This window comes from Aquarana catesbeiana, linkage group LG02 (assembly GCF_042186555.1).
Source record: "Aquarana catesbeiana isolate 2022-GZ linkage group LG02, ASM4218655v1, whole genome shotgun sequence".
Classification (NCBI taxonomy): Eukaryota; Metazoa; Chordata; class Amphibia; order Anura; family Ranidae; genus Aquarana; species Aquarana catesbeiana.
This window is the reverse complement of record NC_133325.1, coordinates 550,884,322-550,902,320: the sequence shown is the minus strand read 5'-3', so window position 1 is coordinate 550,902,320 and position 17,999 is coordinate 550,884,322. Positions and strand designations below refer to the sequence as shown.

Here is a 17,999-nt window from a genome sequence, read left to right as displayed (position 1 = left end):
TGGGTTCAATATTGAGTTTGCCCACCCTTTGCAGCTATAACAGCTTCAATTCTTTGGGAAGGATGTCCAAAAGGTTTGGGAGTGTGCTTATGGGAATGTTTGACCATTCTTCCAGAAGTGCATTTGTGGGGTCAGGCACTGATGTTGAACGAGAAGGCCTGGCTCGCAGTCTTCTCTTTAATTCATCCCAAAGGTGTTCTATCGGGTTGAGGTCATGACTGCGCAGGCCAGTCAAGTTCCTCCATCCCAAACTCACTCATCAATGTCTATATGGACCTTGTTTTTTGCACTAGTCCCAAATAATTTGGTGGAGGGTGGATTATGGTGTGGGGTTGCTTTTTAGGGGTTGGGCTTGGCCCCTTAGTTCCAATGAAGGAAACTCTTAAGGCGTCAGCATACCAAGACATGGACGCTCTCCCAGAATGAGAGAGTCATGCAGTAGTCATCTTTCAGCTATGGCACGGTTAGGAAGTGTTTAAGTAGCACAGTACGAAATAGCAAAAAATGCCCTGGACATGAAGGTAGCAAAACCTTTCTAGAATCAAGTGGTTAAAATAAAACTATGGATAAAGCAAACTATGTGAGTTCCTTCTTATTTACAATGTACTAACATACGGGACACAGGTATGATAAAATATTAATATTAGGCATGATATGGTACTGAAAAAAAGTGTGACCTTATTTTCTATTTTAATTTTGTGTTCTGTTCTGCAGTAGAACAACAACAGTGAAAGATTATATTTTCTTTTTGATAGCTTTATTTTCCTTTTGATAGCTATGTTGTAGCTTGAAGCATAGTGTTTCCACCAGCAGAAATGTATCAGTCCATTAAATCACCTTTAATATTATATTAAGCTGCTTTTTTATAACATTAGTTGAGATAATACATGCTTAGGACTTCCAAAATAAATACATTTATCCCAAACATTGATGGAAGGTTAGATTCCAGATTATATTCTTGCGTCAATGCAACAGCTCTATAAAATATCACAGCCACCATCTTACAGCACAGTCCCAGAAGACTGGTGTTGCCTAAGTTGAGAACCATGAAGTGGGTGATTCTTGCGCTGGTTTGTCTTCAGCTCTCAGAGGGTTTGGTCAGGTTTGTAAATGCTAATATTTTTGATTAATAACACTATTATTCATCAATCTAGCTCTAGAGTGCCTTGAAATACTTAATAAAGTAAAGTAGTTCAAATACGTTTGTACTGCATTGCATTATGTTATGAATATATATTTGGGCTTGCAGAAACAAGGGAAAGTCTGGATGGCTGCACTCAGATAAAAGAACGCCTTTATTGTAGTACCAAAACAACATAAAAGCATTGACCAAATCACAATGGAGGATCAGAGGAAAGTCAATGTGTTTCATGCTGCTTTAGCACCTAATCATGACTAGGTCTATTGATCAGCCTCTAGAGCTGGACTTTGCACCTGAAATGGTAGCTGTATGAGGTCTGTTTTAGTAGGTGGACCTGGAACAGCATTGCTTTGCCTGTGCAATATTTGGCTTGCTTTAAAACAAGAAGCCTTTCTTTTCTGACAAATACTGATACTTTTCTGATACTATTAGTTAAGTAAATTTAACTGTTGAAATTGTAAATATTATTTATAGACAAGCTATTTTTTTTTAATTTGTATTTTTGTACAATCAGTTGTGTTTAATAGGAGCTGTCTATATTTCCATGATATTCTGTGATTGTGTGAGCAGTCCATAGACAACATTAAATAAATGTAGACTGGAAGGCAGATTTTTTTCTTACTGCACGGAACAGGCATGCCATGTTTGATAATGTGTAATTTATTATGTATTACTCCTCCTTTTCTAAGCCTATACCTATATATATAAATGGTGGGGCCACATACCAAATCATTATAAGGCTGTCTGGTCATTCACAGTACTCTGTATAGTGATTTTTATATAATGTCTTTATGTATTATGTTAAAAAGGAAACTACATTTTTAAAATATTATTTTAGTCATAAGAAATATTGCATACAAATATTTAATGCATTTATTTACATTATTGGAAAGGAGCCCTATGGTTCTTCTTACATACTAGCCTGCCTATTCTTAAGTGCTCTATTGTACAAATGTGAAATTTATACACACAGCTAAAAAAACACACTGAGCCCTGGTTCACATTGGTGCGATTTGACATGCCAAATCGCATGTCAAATCGGCCGTAATTGCTGGCAATGGCAATGGCTAATCAGTGCGATGCTGCATTTGCAGATCTGCACTGATTTCAAAAAGTAGTTTCTGTACTACTTTTTGCAATTTCGGGATGTGATTTCTATTGATATCTGTGCAGAATACACATAGCAAAAAAATATAAAATATCAGTTTGAATCCTTAAGCTAACCCTAATATAAACACTTAACTTTGGCTTTAACCTGAGCCTTACATTAGCCTAGCCCCTAATCCTAGACCTGAACCTAACCATTTTTCTAAAAAATATATAATTACAATGTTAGAATCTATATCAAATATTACACACAAAATATTTGTGCTGTAAACTCAGCATCAAGTCAAGTACATCCAGTTATTTTACAAGCCAAACCACTTAGGAAACTGTTGTCAGTCCAGAAACACTTAAACTTCATTCTAGTACAGATTTTGTAGTTGCATGTTTGGTTTGGTTGAAACCAAGCACATATAACATATAATAGGTATAATCGGTTTAGACTTTTTACCTACCAATGGGTGTTATTGCATTTTCAATTGAAAGTAAACCTGCCCTACATTTTCAAATGTGAAAAGCATTCTGTCTATGAGCACACACTTCACAAAGTGACTACTATCTCCACGATTGGACAGAAAAGGTTTCTGTGTGCTACCCTCTCATTTAGGGGCCAATTTAAAAGGCAGTGGCATGGCTTAAATGTAACCATACCATTGCTTTTCTATGAGTAGTTACTCTGGCACACATTCTGCTATGCCCCTATTCATTCTAATAGGGAAAAAAAGTGTTGCAGGAGGAAGCCTGCCACGTGACCTTGTGTAGCGCTTACCCCCGAAGGAGCGGCTGAATATTTGCTATATCCGTAATTCACGTTTACTACTCAACCCTCGCAGCCCATAGATTTAAAAGTCACAGTCCTTAATGCTTTTTCTTAATGCTTTATTCATCAACATAAACTGGGATGGGAGAAGGACTTCCTTTGAGATGCTCTTTTGTTACATTATCATCTTTCAATGATTCTTACAGGAAAATCTATGAACAATTGCGGATAGTCAGGAAATAATTTTAAACGATCTCTTCGATCAGGGACGATGGAAGTAGATTTGATAGAGAATGAGTTCATAAAGAGTCACTCTGAATAACTCCTTCATCTGGATGACTTTAAAAGAACGATCCATATCTCTATATGTGTACTTGCAGCTTCACCGCTACCTCTTTACCACTACTTCCCACCGACATGGTACTTCCAAATTAAGCTAAAGGAGAGCCACTCTGAATAACTCCTGCTTGACTGATTGGAATCCCGGGGCAATGCTGAACTCAAAGTCATAGGCCATTACTGCCCATCTCACTGACTTGTGCACCAACAACCCTCAGTCTCTGGTAGTACCCTTCCCTTGGGCTTTCACTCACGTGATCAATAGTCCATGTGCCACTCATAAACGATCGATCGCCCAGTTTCCTTCCGTTTTGTTGCTACTTCATGCGCAATGATTCTCAGTTTCTCTGCCTCTTTGTGGCCCGCTTCCCTCCCCGCAGGAGGGAAGCGGGCCACAAATACACATTTCTTTATGGCATGTATGTTCCCATTGGGATAGTCGCTCCCTCAAAAGGAGTCCAGCATTACTTCTGCAAAGCGCATCCCAATAGACATGCTCGGCAAGTAAATCCGTTTGCAAAAATAAACTTTCTGCTTGGCTCTTAAACAAGAGTCCTTGAAGAAGTACTTGTGCTACAAAGGGATTTAAGCAGAGACAGCACACCCTAGTGTCCTTAACTTTGTCCTTGTTAAGCACCATGAATGTGAGTCTCCTGCTCAACAGTTTAATTGGGGAAAACCCACCCTAACCCATCTGCCATCCTGCAGTCAATCTGGGTAGAAGACATACACCTGTGAAAACAATCCTATTCACAAATAATATCTCGGGTCAGGCAACCTCTTTCGACTATCTCCCGGTCCTCTCACCGAGATAGAGTAACTGCGGGTATTTTGTCCAGCTTTTACCACCAATACTCTGTCTTTGTGGATCACTCTTCCAAGCTTCCACTCCCGATGAATATCTTTGAACCGAACCCAAACCTCACTGTCAGGTGTCCTTTTTGGCTTAGGAACATGAAGGTAGTCCCACACAAGTTCATCCTCCCATGATTCCCGGGAACTTTCCACAATGTCCATAACTAGTTCTGGGACATAGGGATAATCAAAACCCCATTCTTGAGCCACCTTTCGCTGAACATCTCTCTGAAATCTAGAGAGTCTAGGCAAGTCTTTAGCCTTTCCTCTGCCAGGCAAAACACACGCGTCAGTAGCTCTACTGACCCATTTCTGAAACATAGCTGGTCTGCTAGGAACGATGGTGTTTGTCACATTAAATGGAGGTACTGAAACTTTAACTGTACCGGACACTCCTGTGGAAGCCTCCACTGAAGTTGAACTTTCAATAAAACATTCCTCCTCACTTGAATCAAACTCTTCAGGGGATGACCATTCAAATAGATCGCTCATCGATCCGTATTTCTGCAAGATCTGTGGTGATCTCCAATCTACAACCCGATCTTCGCTTACCCTGTCCGGCTCACCCGATGGATCCCCCTCCTGTAATTTAGGCTCCTTCCGGACGGGCAAATCAAAGGGCTCACTGCTAACTGGCTCCTCAGGGGTTCCCTCTGAAGACTGGGCAACAATTTCAACAGTCCCCGGATCCCCAGCCAAGTCACAGGCTTTCTCAGTAGATCCTACCTGATCTCCTGGTGGCTCTGATTCAGACGAATCAGACGGGAGCTCCTCTACTGCTGCTGTAGGTGACATACGACCCTCTCCGGCCTTCCGAATCACCCATTCTTGCGGCAGAAAAAGTCCTGTTTTATCTTTAACAAAATAATATTTGACCTCCTGTTGGACGGGTCCCAATCTTGTTAACTGGATACCGCAATGTCCACACTGAGCCCAGGCGGTGACTCCAACTGTAGGCCTCCGACATCTAAGGCATAGCATACAGAGTTTCTCTACTCCGTCAATCACTCCCAACGCTAGTCCTCTGGTTAGCTCCAACCGCACACTGGTGTCAACCAGAACCCGGTCCTGCACATCAGATAGCGTGTCCTCAACACCTTCCGCCATCTTGCTCTGGCGCGTGGCAGGCTGAACACTAAAATTTTTTCCTCTGGGGTGTGGCTTCACCCCCCACTTGTTGGTTCAGCACGCGAGGAACTGTAGCTGTATATTTTCAAAGTCCTCCCCAGCGACCCCTGGCGGCAGGTACTGTTATACTGCAGGCTTGGCAACACATCACTGAAATGCAGGTTTTCTTTGCTATGGGAGATGGTTAGTGGCAAACGTGAAACAGATAGCCCCCATATGTAGCGCTTACCCCCGAAGGAGTGGCTGAATATTTGCTATATCCATAATTCACGTTTACTACTCAACCCTCGCAGCCCATAGATTTAAAAGTCACAGTCCTTAATGCTTTTTCTTAATGCTTTATTCATCAACATAAACTGGGATGGGAGAAGGACTTCCTTTGAGATGCTCTTTTGTTACATTGTCATCTTTCAATGATTCTTACAGGAAAATCTATGAACAATTGCGGATAGTCAGGAAATCATTTTAAACGATCTCTTCGATCAGGGACGATGGAAGTAGATTTGATAGAGAATTAGTTCACAAAGAGTCACTCTGATTAACTCCTTCATCTGGACGACTTTAAAAGAACGATCCATATCTCTATATGTGTACTTGTAGCTTCATCGCTATCTCTTTAAAACTAGTTCCCACCGACATGGTACTTCCAAATTAAGCTAAAGGAGAGCCACTCTGAATAACTCCTCCTGCTTGACTGATTGGAATCCCGGGGCAATGCTGAACTCAAAGTCATAGGCCATTACTGCCCATCTCACTGACTTGTGCACCAACAACCCTCAGTCTCTGGTAGTACCCTTCCCTTGGGCTTTTACTCACGTGATCAATAGTCCATGTACCACTCATAAACGATTGATCACCCAGTTTCCTTCCGTTTTGTTGCTACTTCATCCGCAATGATTCTCAGTTTCTCTGCCTCTTTGTGGCCCGCTTCCCTCCCCGCAGGGGCGGTCTACGACTTCCACGGCTACACACGGTAAGATGTCATCTGTTCCTCCATGAGGATCGGATCTTCACCCTTCTCGCTAAGGTGAAGCTCCGTTGGCTCCCCGGAGGGGAAAACCTCCAACTTCCCCTCCAGGAACCAGGCTGGCTCTCTCGCTCCTCAGAGCAGGATCGGACTTGAACTCTTCCTCTCTCTCCTACCATGTGACCCCGCTTTTATATGAGAGTCCCGGGATTACCAAGCAAATTAATGATTGGCCGAGACCAAACATAAACTACCTGTCACTCAAATATGGAAATCAACAAAACAGGCCTGGTGTAATAGCATCAGCCTGTCTAAATTTACCTGTCAAAGAAAGCTAACAAGAAAGGTCACCTACCTAAAAGTATTTGCCGCTACACTTGAAATAACACATAATATGCCAGCATATGTAGTATTTCCTGTGAGGTCCTGCAGTGTGCAGAGAAAGAAAGACAAAGTCCTTTAGAAATAGTCTTTATAGTTCAACTTTATCACTGGGTCTTTATTCTACTTGACTTCATGGCTATGTTCCATTAGTTGCCATTCACTTAAAAGTGCTCTTATTGGTCATTCAGTGTCAGGGGAATGACACTAGGCATGCCATTGAACAGTAGAATGACATAAGCCCTGAAGTTAGGAAAAGTCAAGTTCTAAAAAAGAAGTTAAACAGAGAGACAAAAGGGCACAGAAGAGGCTAGAGGGACACAGAAAAGGCTTTGCTTACTAACAAAAGTAATAACAGCCATCATGTGTGGTGTGTGTTCTTTAACATGATGTTTACAATAAAAAAAACCTTTTTACTTTTTTTTAATAATGTACAAGTCGACTTTAAAGTGAATTTTCTATAGGAATCATTTGTATATATTTGTATAATGTACTAATACTCCTCATTCATTTTTGTTTTTCCTCTGTAATAGAACTTTGCTTGTTCTTCTTTGCACTCTTGCAGTTTCAATAAACCCTCTTTTGCACAAATCTGAGCTACATATTCTATATGGTATTTGAAGTACAAATACATGCACTCAAGTCAACTTCAAAACGTTCAAAATTTGCCTGTCCTGTAAACAGAGGCATAACTTGAAGCTTGTGAGCCCCGATGCAGAAGTTGACCTGGGCCCCCGCCGCTACTTCCAACGTGCGTGCAGATACATCCACCGCATGCCAAGATACTCAAAGTGGCTTAAGAGTTTTGAGTTCCCAGAGTTCCTCTTTACATCAGAGGACAGGGATTACCGCTGGAGAGGCAGAGGACAGGGATCCCTGGCAGGTCACTTGGCAGAGCTCCTTTCCCATCCCAGCACTGTATACAGCACCCCCCTACCCACACTACACAGGGCTGAAATCACATTCCTTTACACACAGTCTGTCAGACTTCACAGGGTGTATCTGGCTTTTATGTTGCCCTTCTGACCCGTGAAATTCTCTGGTTGGAATGACAGTGTAGTTGCAGTAGGCAGATACACCCTGTGCAGATCATGGCTAACTGGCTATGTTGTAAAGGAATGTGATTTCAGCCCTGAGGAGGAGGAACAGTATGGAGTGCTGTAATGGGAAAGGAGCTCAGCAGCCGGGCATAGCATGCTGGGTGGAGGGGGTGGTCAGGGGGCTTTGGGGGGGCAACTTAGATCTGGGAGGGCAAAGCCATGTGACACAAAATCTGGAGCCTGCAGTCCTTCGGGGCCACCAGAGGAGGTGTTAAGGGATTTGTTTTAGCAATTTCTGAAGGTTTCTCTGTCAGTGTTGGCAGGTGTAGGGAAGGTCACCTCCCGTAGGTGTGTGTCTTTTCCCCAGTTGTCAGGGAAGTGGGGTAAGTAGACATCCCCGGGTGGGGGGGTACAGAGAATCCCAGCTGGTGACTAGGAGACACTGAGCAGTGTCATACCTAACCAGTGACGTCGGTCCCATCGTGGCTACAGGATGGCACTCTCCTCCTCTTGCCTCACTGAGCTCGGTTACCATTCCATGTTGCCAGAACACAGCACAGACACTTCCCCATCCTGGGCTGTTCTCACCTCATGCTCCTCTCCATTCAGGAAATGTCTCACAGCTTCTCCCCAGCCTATGGGAACAGAGGGGTTGTGGACTGTGGAAGGCAAAGTAGAAGCCCAGTACTTGAGCGTGGCTGTGGGGCCCTAGGGCAGATCGGAGCTGGACTTTGTGGAGGATATGACAGGGAGGCTACAGGGGCCCCCTGGAGCTAGGGGTGGGGTTGCGATTGTGACCCCTGCAACCCCTTATGCTACGCCCATGCCTGTAAATAATTAAGGAGGCCTTATAAACATTTTTAACAAGTAGTTTGGATGCTACTGGGTCAAAAGCAGTAGGCTATTTGCTCAACCTGTAAAAGCACTTTTGCAACAATTTTGGGATGTTTTTTGTTTAAATTTAGTTCATAAAACCATGTATGCTGTTATTTCTGCTGTACTCTGCCTTTAGAAAACCACAGTGCTCAGGGAATATGGTGTCATGAAATGCTTACTTGTAAAGGTTCTAAATAAATAATAAAAGAAATAGAGTATCAACATTAAAGTAAACCGCTGACATTTTGTTTTTTTTAAACCAGCAAGGCAATGTCATAAGGTGCTAGTATGCATCGCACACTTGCACATTATGTGAAACTTACCTTAGAACGAAGCCCTCCAGCAGCGCACTGTCACCACTGAAGGCACTTCCATCTTCACCCAGTCGTCCTTCCGGGTTTGCGGACTTCGACTGTGTGAGTGGCTGGAGCCGCAATGACATCACTCCTGCACATGCGCACGGGAGCCGCCGTTTACAACACATGACTCACAGGACTCTGAAGGAATGACATGGGTACGTCGTTCCTTTAGAGCGCATGCTGCATCTACAGCAAATATCTCCTAAATGGTGCACGTCTAGGAGAAATTTACAGTACCTATAGGTAAGCCTTATTATAGGCTTAAACGGACAAACAAAGGAAGCGCCACCTGAGTGTAGTATTAAAATGCACAATGTTACTCATAGGATTAAAAACACTCACAGGAAAAAAAGTATTAAAAGCTCATCTGGTGCATGGGGGTTGGTGCTCTGATTCATCCAAAGGACATCGTGCTCACATCAGGGACACGGTGACTGCTGCTGCTGGTAGGCAGGCTTGGTAGCATCCATAGAAGTCGGAAGACCTGCCGTGGAACGCAGGACAGATGTGAGGTCACTGAGGTCAGGGAGTAAGTCGGGATACACACAGACAAAGTTTGTTGTGATGGGCAAAGCTATGTGCTCGGAACATCACCTCCTTCCAAAAGCCTATCTCTGAGGACAGTGCCACCATTAGCCATTGATTGGCTAATGGTGGCACCGTCATGTTGTATTCATGAAACTCTGTGTTTGGCGCCAGTTACCCCAACTTTCTCTAATTACAAGCTAACCTAGGTAAAGTTCATGCATGGGAGTTTACTCCGACTTTAAAACCTATATATGTTTTCTAACTCCAAAGCAATTATAGTTCTCCCTTAAGTTTAAATGCATGTTGTATGCATCTCAGAAGTTGACCTGAGGCTTTAGTAAGTATATTAATGTAGCCAACAGTTTGGGAGTATATAGTTATGTACAAATGAGAGAGCTTTTCTTTTTTGTAGCAGAGGGGTACCACATGTTCCAGAGCTAAACTCTTTTTATAGTGTGCCCCAATCAGGATGCCTACTCAGTCAATGGACAGGATGTTGCTAGGTTACAGGCTTATCAAAAATTTATACTGGCTTACTGAAAAGTGTCTTCTGAAGTCATATTAACATTTTGTAAACTTTACCATTTAGGCATTATACTCACATAATAGCTGGTGGTAATAACAGAAGCAATCTCCCTTAAGACTGCTCACTCTGTATGGAGGTGCAGGTACTTTCTCACCTCACCTTAACTCTCTCTAGGAGGATCAATCGTGAACTGGTAGACGTTTTATGCTAATACTAAATATGAGTGTAGAAGTAAACTGTCCATGCAACCCAGACATGATCCTAATTGCCCTGACATAATTTCCTATGGACTGAGCACTTACCACATGGAAAAAAATCTTTCTTGACTATTTTAGTCCCCCTTTTTGATTAGGTTACATAGTTACATAGTTAATCTGATTAAAAAAGACATAATTCCATCAAGTTCAATCAGGGTTATGAAAAACGGCCCTCCCCAAACAGAATATTGTGTTAAACCTGTAGGTAAATAAGAGAACTAGAATCTCTGCTAAGTGGAAGAGTGGGATTGATAATAAAATTGGCAGTGCCTCTACCCAGGTCAGGGCCTCTGTGAATTGAGGAGATTCCCTTTCTTGGAAATTAACCAGCAATCTAATCAAAGTGATTGGAAGTGGAAGAATTACTGCAACCAGCATATAACATTAACCACAAGCATATTGTCTCACACAAGTATAAAAGAAATACAAGCTTTATATAAGAAAATATTAATAACAGTACGTACATTAAATGTACAAATGGATATTATCAGTAAAGGGCTCTTGGTGGAATTATGTACATATACCCGAGTATATATATATTTTTTTATAGAGGTAACTCTAGATGAATGTTGCAGGATAGTCCTGTTGCTGGGTGTCCTGAGGACGATGCAGCATTTGTCTTTGTGCTGGAGACCTTAAGACAAGATCTGCAATTATGAGGAGGTCCTTCAGCCGTTACTCAGCCAGTCTGGAACGCAGTCCTAGTTATCTTGCAATAATCGTCTCTTCTGACCTAGTATCAGTAGCATTGACAGAACATATGGCTGAGACCTTCTCTCTCTCCACTTCTTCATTGCAGGATCTTTTCCCAACAACCCTAGAGTCAGGAAGTGACATACATATTTTACATTACAGTGTGATATTAGAACCTGACAGTAGAGGGCAGTGGATCCCTACACTATCTTTTCCAGTAACTAGAGATTTGTGACACAACCTATATAAATATGGATCTGCTTCAATATTTACTTAATAGTTATAGTTAGTTCTAGTTCATAATACTCTTAATCAGTTAATACCCAACTCAGATGAAATATCTAAAGCAATATAAGATGTGAACATCATAGTAGTAAAAATTATTTCATTTGGTTAAGTTTATGACATTGTTACAGAGTCCCTCTGAAGAGATTCAAATCCATACGGGAAACAATGAAGGAGAAAGGAGTACTGAAAGAGTTTATGAAAACACACAAGAGGGATCCTGCCATGAAATACAGCTTCAACCACAAGAATGATTTTGCTGTGGTCTATGAGCCTATGAACATGGATGTAAGTACCTAAAAAAAACACAAGTCTAATGGCCTATTTACAATAGATTTGATGGGCAACTTGTCCAACTTGCTTCTTTTATGGTCAAAATTAAATTTTGCACATTCATACTATCAAGCACAGTTCTTTACACCTATTTTTTTAAAATAGGTTTCCCTCAACATTTGCTGGGTCAAAATAGAATTAAACAACATTTGCCTATATTCACCCGTATCTTTTCTCCAAGGAGAAAAGTATTTTACAATACTATAGATCTTATTAATCACTTTATGTAGATTCACTTCAAAATCCACCCTATATATGCCAATTTTTGCTTTATTCAATATTTAAAACTTTCCTTTTTTTGTAGAGGGTGAACGTGTGATTATATTGCTTCTTGCTTTGGAGCTGTGGATATTTCCATCTACGAAGGGTGCTAAATCAGTTTTGTAAATACAGATTCAACACTTTCAAGGTGAAATTACTTTTTTCATAATAATAATAAAAAGCAAAAAGGTTCTGTTGAGTGCTAACAAATCCTGCACAACAGGCATGTTGACCTGACATGAGGGCCTTCGTCCTCTCACTGACTATCAGTGTCAATGTATTCTTCCTCCTGTGGACACAGATGCATGGCATTTTTTCCACCCACTCTCTGCTAACCCCAGCATTTTTTCCTCCTAACATCCAATATTTTTTTTCTTTAAACTGACCATCAATACTGGCTATTGTTTCCTTCAGCTACGGCAAGCATTTTTAGCACCAGTGGCCACAGATGGCAGGCCTCCCCCTTCCTCCTATAGCTGGAACTTTTCTACTCCCATTGGCCAACAATATAAGGGGTCCTATAATACATACTCCTGACTAATGTACTCTATACACTATGTTGTATATTGCATAGTCCAGACCCCTACATACTATATGCTGTGTAGTATGTAATACAGACCTAACACCTGTAAATACTATGTGGTATGTTACATAGTCCTGACCTAAGTGTTTATTGTCTCAACAGTTACTTATTGCTCTGTAGTTTGCAACTGTTTTAATTAAAGCTGAAATCCAGGGATATGAGCAAATTACCCTTACAGTGCTTCCCTGTCCCCTGCATTGTCTAGGGTACCAGTAAAAAGCACATTAACTTACCTTAATTGTGCCTCCTTTATTTTAAAAGCAGGGTAAAACTGCTCACAAGATAGTGTAGGTATGCATGTTTAAAACAAACCACCACACTGATTACTCCGGCGAATGTGATGGCATCACTGCTAGGTTGTGCCCTAGATACATTTTGTCCTAACGAAAAATATACCATAAAAGACAAAACACACACCCCCTTCCTTGTATCATTATCAGCTTATTCTTCTAATGCCCCGTACACACGGTCGGATTTTCCGACGGAAAATGTGTGATAGGACCATGTTGTCGGAAATTCCGACCGTGTGTAGGCTCCATCACACATTTTCCATCGGATTTTCCGACACACAAAGTTTGAGAGCAGGATATAAAATTTTCCGACAACAAAATCCGTTGTCGGAAATTCCGATCGTGTGTACACAAATCCGACGGACAAAGTGCCACGCATGCTCAGAATAAATAAAGAGATGAAAGCTATTGGCCACTGCCCCGTTTATAGTCCCGACGTACGTGTTTTACGTCACCGCGTTTAGAACGATCGGATTTTCCGACAACTTTGTGTGACCGTGTGTATGCAAGACAAGTTTGAGACAACATCCGTCGGAAAAAATCCTAGGATTTTGTTGTCGGAATGTCCGAACAAAGTCCGACCGTGTGTACAGGGCATAACAGTCAGTTTGTTGGTTTATGAGCAAAATTGTTTAGATCCTGCAATCTACCATACAAGTCACAAGCATGTGCACATCAATATGTATTATCTTGACTGTTTTGAGGTGGACATATCTCACACGCAAAGATGGAGACCATTTTGGCTGCTGAGATCTTGGTAAGGGCTTGAAGTTTGCAGCACTGGTATACAGAAAATGTGTAGGTAGCTCACTTTAGAAATTCTGCAAAGTTCCTTCAGGACAGAGTCGACTATTTTAAGAGCTGCCAAGTAGAATAAATTGATTAACTGAGGTTAATTGTTTAAAAGGGTATGCTTTTCACTAACTCAGTAAAATCTAGATCACTATAAAAATGCATTTATGTGCAAAGACAATTTCTATTTTTAAAAATTCCTGCACAATTTTTAAATGTGAGAGTGATGTATCATCACACTATGCTCTAGTGTAATGGTAAAAAAGTACCATTCAATGTTTTTTGTAGCAAGAGTTGAATGCAGTGGAGTCACCATAAGGGTGCGGGTGACACCCGCCAGAGGGGTGATACCATCAAGTAGGAAGTGATATCCAGCCACAACGGTGTCACCCCCATCTGTGACAGCACACAGATCGGCGTGCCAGCACCGAATGCATTATTTACAGGGATTGGTTTGGGGTGCTCACCGTGCGCTGCAGGAAAGAAACTAGCCTGTCCAGCGCTCTGCAGGGCACTGTGATAGTGCTAGACAGGAAAGCCTGATGCTCTAGCCTGTCCAGTGTCTACTGCTCTGTCCTCCTGTCACTCCACAACAGCAGGGCAGAACACTGTGGCAGGCTGGGGGGGAGAGCCACGCAGATGCGCTAGCCTGCTTAATGCCCTACTGCCTGTCCTGCTGTCAATCTGCAGCGACAGGACAGAGCACTGTGGCAGGCTAGTTAGGGGGGAGAAGTGAACACTTAAAATAAACCACTAGCCTGCTCAAAACCCTGCTTCTCTTCTCAGTCTACACTGCGGGGCTCAGGGTTATGCTAGATAGTAGACTTGGCAAGGAGGAGCCTGGCGGGAGAAGGAAGGAACAAAATCTGGACTACGCATATTGCTCAATATACGCAATGTGCTTAGCAAGAATCTTCCTCCCTCCCTGCTCCTTTTATCTCGCTGCGGTCCTGTTGTCTTGTTAACTCGTTGTCCTCGGGGAACAGTAAGTGCACAGTAAGCGAAATTTGTAAAGAACTATTTGCATTCTACAATGGGACAATCAAGGCTTTCTTATCTTGTGATATTATCAGTTAAAACTGAGTTAGAGAAATACATTGATTTTGATGATGTTTTTCACAAATTTGCAGCCTTGAAGGCCAGTAAAGTAAAGTTCTGATTTAGTCGAGATGTTACCTAAAAGCTTGTGCATTTGTTCCTGTTTAACTAGCCAGATCAACTGGTGAAAATAAAAGTAAACTAAACCAACAACAAGACATCTTAGGATTGGTACAATGCAATTCATAAAATGTTTGAGTTTGGGCTTAGATATGCTTTATTATAAGCAGTGCGAGTTACATTGAGAGATAAGGAGATACAATTTAGTTTTTCTTCTCTTTTTTTTTTTTTTAATAACTGCTGTAATGTTTTTTGAACATTTCAGGCCTGCTATTATGGACAAATTAGTGTTGGAACACCTCCCCAGAACTTCATGGTACTTTTTGACACTGGATCATCCAATCTTTGGGTTGCTTCAACTTACTGCCAGAGTCAAGCCTGTCGTACGTATAACAATTGGTTGTATAATAGAATGTTAAACCCCCCCAAAAAATAATGCAATCTAATGGTGGCCATACACTGATTAAAACTGGACCTTACGAATCCAGTCAAATTTCGATCATTGTATGGCAGGCCCCACTTAACAAGTGTTGTAGTTTTTCCTCAATCAAGTGCTACAGTTAATCAGCTGCAGCTGCTGATCAGTGTGTTCTAACAGCTGCGGGTGCCGCTGTCATTATACAATGTCCCAGTGGGAGAGAATTCTACATCTGCCTCATTTGTGTTGATGGAGGAATCTGTTTTGGGCTGAGCAAAAAAAACTAGCAGTGTATGGCCAGTGTTACTAAGAAAAATTGACTTATCTTATCTATAGTCACTAAGAAATATAGAGAGCGGGCACAGACAGCAATAAACGTTCAAGGCCATAAAAACTAATTTCTCTGCCCCATTACAATGGCCAAACCATGCTTGCACATCTATTCATCTTAAACAATTGAATTTGTAGTAAAATTAACTGACAAATCATTGTACAGTGTTCGTGAATAAAGTGATTTCGCGCAAATTTCTGTGCATAAATGTACCTTAATAATACATAAAATGGTAATAAATAAATGTGCATATGGTAATCATATTCAATAAAGATACATCCTTACGTTAATGATGATAAAACGTGCAGCGGAATAAATATAGTGTCCCAATAGAGGATCATGAGAAATAAAGTCACTCAAAAATGACAATCACTAATGATACTAAAAATAATAATAATAATATGTGGCACCTTCCGTGAATAATAAAACTATAAGTAAAAAGTGTGATCAAAAGTCCAAAAACTGGAGTAAAATGTAAATGGATCTAAATATATTGATAAATGTTCAAATCCTCTTTGAATGGATAAATAAGTAGGTAAAAATTTAAAGATGATCAAAGTTGATGTAGTAGAGTGTCCATGGGTTTTCCTGTTGTGATTTCTCTGATATTACAGTCTCCCAAAACTCTCACCTCAATGTTATAGTAACAAGCAATCACTATCTGCGACCTCCACCGCTCTCCATGGATAGATGGAGCCCTCGGCGCTTCCTCCACAGCTGTCACCGTTCGCTCCAGAAATGTAATAGTGTAATGTATCTAAATAAACTTTTTAGCCCTGACATACTGCACAATTGGAGGTTTCTCTATTCTCGTCCCCCATCTCACACTGAGGTACCTTCTTACTATTACTGTTCTGGAGCGAACGGTGACAGCTGTGGAGGAAACGCCGAGGGCTCCATCTATCCATGGAGAGCGGTGGAGGTCGCAGATAGCGACTGCTTGTTACTATAACATTGAGGTGAGAGTTTTGGGAGACTGTAATATCAGAGAAATCACAACAGGAAAACCCATGGACACTCTACTACATCAACTTTCATCATCTTTACATTTTTACCTACTTATTTATCCATTCAAAGAGGACTTGAACATTTATCAATACATTTAGATCCATTTACATTTTACTTCAGTTTTTGGACTTTTGATTACACTTTTTACTTATATTTTTTTTATTCACAGAAGGTGCCACATATTATTATTATTTTTAGTGTCATTAGTGATTGTCATTTTTGAGTGACTTTATTTCACATGATCCTCTATTGGGACACTTTATTTATTCCACTGCACGTTTTATCATTATTAACTCACTTTATTCATGTTTACTGTTTGAGTGTTATGTGACGCACTTATAGGTTTTGCTGCACTGTGATTGCACTTTTTCATTTGACTAAATTTGTCTACTCTCATAGAATAGCACGAGAGACTCACTTTAACACTTTATATAGTGTTGTTGAAGAAAACATATTCCCATGGTTCCCTCATAGAATATATATATATATATATATATATATATATATATATATACATACACACACATACACTGTATATACTGTATATCTCTTGATAATAGCAGCTATGAACATGTTGTTACTGAAGCTGATGTGTTGAAAGCAGAAAAAAGTGTAAGGATTTGGGAGACTTTGACAAGGGCCAGATTGTAATAGTTAGATAACTTGGACAGAGCAACTTCAAAACTGCAGCTCTTGCGGGATGTTCCTTGTCTGCAGTGATCAGGAACTACCAAAAGCTGTGCAAGGAAGGAAAACTGGGGAACCGGAGACAGGGTCATGGGAAGCCAAGGCTCATTGATGCAGGCGGGGAGCTACTGTAGGTCAAAATGCTGAAAACGTTAATGTTTAATGAAACGTTAATGAAAAAGGTTTCAGAACACAGAGTGCATCACCGTTTGTTGTGTATGAGGCAGCATAGACACAGACAGGTCAAGGTGCCCATGATGACTTGTGTCCATAGGCAAAAGTGCCTAAAATGGGCATATGAGCATCAGAACTGGACCAGGGAGCAATGGAAGTATGCGTCTACGAGGTGTCGACTTGGTCTCCAAATTCTCCAGATACCAATCCAATTTAGCATCTGTGAGATTTGCTGGAAAAACAAGTCTGATCTATGGAGGTCCCACCTCGCAACTTACAGGACCTAAAGGATCTGTGTCTGATGGCTTGGTGCCAGATATCATAGCATACCTTCAAACGTCTAGTGGAGTCCATGCCTTGATGGGTCAGGGCTGTTTTGGTAGCAAAAGGGAGACCTACTCAATATTAGGTGGGTGCTCATGTTATGGTGGGTGGTCATAATGTAATGGCTGATCGGTGTATATATCATACATATACACAAAGCCCAGTAATTTTGTTGAAATGTCATGCATGCATTTGATAACTATTATTTAATTACAAAAAGAGTGACTTTGAGAGATATTTGAATTGAAGAACATACAGTACTTAAAGGGTTTGTAAAGGCAGAGTGTTTTTTATTCTAATGCATTCCATGCATTAAGATAAAAAGCCTTCTGTGTGCAGCAGCCCCCTTAACACTTACCTGAGGTCCCTCTCTACCCAACAATGTTCTCGAGTGCCTTAGC

General features: G+C 41.1%; 1 protein-coding gene across 1 annotated transcript in view; it reads left to right on the top strand.

Annotated features, from left to right (window-relative positions):
* Window positions 1-946: 946 nt before the first annotated feature.
* The window catches only part of LOC141128564 (gastricsin-like), a 29,319-nt gene continuing 12,266 nt past the window's right edge, over window positions 947-17,999 (top strand). The window contains exons 1-3 of the mRNA XM_073615923.1: window positions 947-1,102; window positions 11,371-11,527; window positions 14,922-15,039. Coding sequence (XP_073472024.1) covers window positions 1,047-1,102; window positions 11,371-11,527; window positions 14,922-15,039 — 331 coding nt within the window. The 5' untranslated portion in view covers window positions 947-1,046. The remainder of the gene's footprint in view (window positions 1,103-11,370; window positions 11,528-14,921; window positions 15,040-17,999) is intronic.